The 2,500-nt window shown below is 32.2% G+C and overlaps 1 protein-coding gene across 1 annotated transcript in view; it reads right to left on the bottom strand.

The window, feature by feature from the left end:
* LOC137646797 (glutathione S-transferase theta-1-like) overlaps positions 1-2,500 on the bottom strand; it is an 8,926-nt gene that overhangs the window by 5,847 nt on the left and 579 nt on the right. The window contains exon 2 of the mRNA XM_068379887.1: positions 232-319. Within this exon, the coding sequence (XP_068235988.1) occupies positions 232-319 (88 nt within the window). The remainder of the gene's footprint in view (positions 1-231; positions 320-2,500) is intronic.

Genomic DNA, 2,500 nt, shown 5'->3' on the forward strand with positions numbered 1-2,500 from the left:
AACCTCAACACCACGCAAGATGGGACCTTATTGCCAACGTGTATAAGGTCCATCACCAACAGTCCAGACATATATGACCATAACGGGACTGACAGAGCCGGAGACCAAAACAAGGATCGGTACAGTAGATTTTGTGTAAAGTTGCTAACAAACAAACAAACAGGCAGGGGTGAAAACATACCCTTCGCAAAATCTTCGATTTTGGCGAAGGCAATAAACGGCCAAACTAACCTCTCATTGATGCGAAGGTCACCATCTTGGACTGCAGGAACTTTCCCAAAAGGATTGATACGAAGGAATTCTGGCTTCTTGTGATCCCCTGTCCAAAACGAAAAGATATAAGTAAACCATTTAAGTTTAAGGATATAGGTCTCTCTCTCTCTCTCTCTCTCTCTCTCTCTCTCTCTCTCTCTCTCTCTCTCTCTCTCTCTGTACAGATGATATAGTGTTGTTGTCAACCCCTGTTAAAGGAATGTAGAAACAGATAAATACAAATTATCAGCATAAGAATAATTACCTAATAATTGATCACAGAACGATAAAACGTTTTTTTTTTTATTTACAGAAATACGAATAAAATACAAAGATATACAACCACTGGCGATTGCTGTTGCTATAACTAAATGCATAAGATCTTTCAAGTAATTTGACATATATTGTATAATTGAATCTTAATTCTAACATTGATCTACCAGAAGAGAAAATTGAATTTCAAAACGAATTTAACAAGTTAAATATTTTTTTAATATATCTATAACATTATAAAAACTGTTTTTGTTTAAATAATTGCTTAAAGAAGGTGTGTTTTGGTAGCTCAGACTTCCTGTGAGTTACAATTAATTAAAAACAAAGGCTTTGAATATTTCATAACATGATAATAATTATCATTCTTACCAAGAACACTTGGAATTTATAACATTAAAACATACGAATAAATTCAGCACTATGTCTGTATTACAATTGCTGAGTAACCAATTTCATTATTATTATTATTATTATTATTATTATTATTATTATTATTATTATTATTAATAGCTAAGCTACAACCATGGTTGGAAAAGCAGGATGTTATGAGCCCATGGCCTCTAACAGGGAAAAGTAGCCCAGTGAGGAAAGGAAATTAGGAAATAAATAAATAAAGAACAATCAAAATAAAACATTCTAAGAACAGTAGCCATATTAAAATAGATTTTTCATATATAAACTAAAAATATTGTCTCGCTTCATATAATTTCAGTTTTTATATATGTCACGTAGGACTAAAGCTTTCTTGTAACAATTCACGATTTAGATTCTACATTAGGTAATTATAAAGATGTTATTCTATCAAGAATTTATTTAATGGGATTAAGGTTTAAAAGTGACAAGCATATCCAATATATCCACGGACGTTGGGAGGTCATATGTTGTATACCTTGTAAATGTGATCATTGAATTCCACATATGATCAAATATATTTGAATTCGATGGACATATAAGAGAAATTAGTTTTATATATCTCATTATAGTTTTGGAAGTTAGTGCATCCTCATTGTAATATCACCTATATAAGTTCGAATCATTCTTCAGAAGACGAATATTTCTTTGTTTTTCCGGGTAATGGACCCATTTCCTTCAAGTAATGGACCCATATTATTGGGGTAATGGATCCATATTATTGGGATAATGGCCCCATACTCTTGGTGTAAAGTAACCATATTCTTGGGATAATGGCCCCCTATTCTTGGCGGTAGTGTAACCATATTCTTATGGGAATTGAACCATATCTTTGGGGTAATGAACCCATATCCCTGGGTAATGGACCCATATTCTTGGGGTAATGGACCCTTATTCTTGGGGATAATGTAAACATAATTTTGAGGTAAAGGATCCATATTCTTGGGATAATGGCCCCCTATTCTTGGGGTAACGGAACCATATTCTTGGAGTATCAAACCCATATTCTTTGGGTAATGGACCCATATTCTTTGGGTAATGAACCCTTATCCTTGAGACGATGCACCCATATTCTTGGGATAATGCACCCAAATGTTTAGTGCAATGGACATTCTGTACGAGAAGGGGTAGCTTGACCAAGTTAATTTTGACATACATAAGAATGAAACAGTAACACCACCTAGTCTTAACAAGCTGTTAGATATGTAAGAGTATATATATATATATATATATATATATATATATATATATATATATATATATATATATATATATATATATATTCTTGAATATCTAAATGCTTATTGAGGCTGTATGATCACACCTCACTACATCAATCACATTCCCTCATATTTATAACCAAAATTCCTTCAAGCAAATTGCTGCATTAAAACAACACGTAAAATTCAAGTGAGATGTGTTTAATTGTCTCGTGTTTCTAATTTGTCATTGTTTCCAAGAATCAAATTTAACTTGAGTTATGTTCACCTTTTATTTCTTCTATTGAAAATTTCCCTAATAAAAAAAGGAAATGCCCAAAAATTATAGAATATGATCATGTTAC

Source organism: Palaemon carinicauda, chromosome 9 (assembly GCF_036898095.1).
Source record: "Palaemon carinicauda isolate YSFRI2023 chromosome 9, ASM3689809v2, whole genome shotgun sequence".
In the NCBI taxonomy this organism is placed as follows: domain Eukaryota; kingdom Metazoa; phylum Arthropoda; class Malacostraca; order Decapoda; family Palaemonidae; genus Palaemon; species Palaemon carinicauda.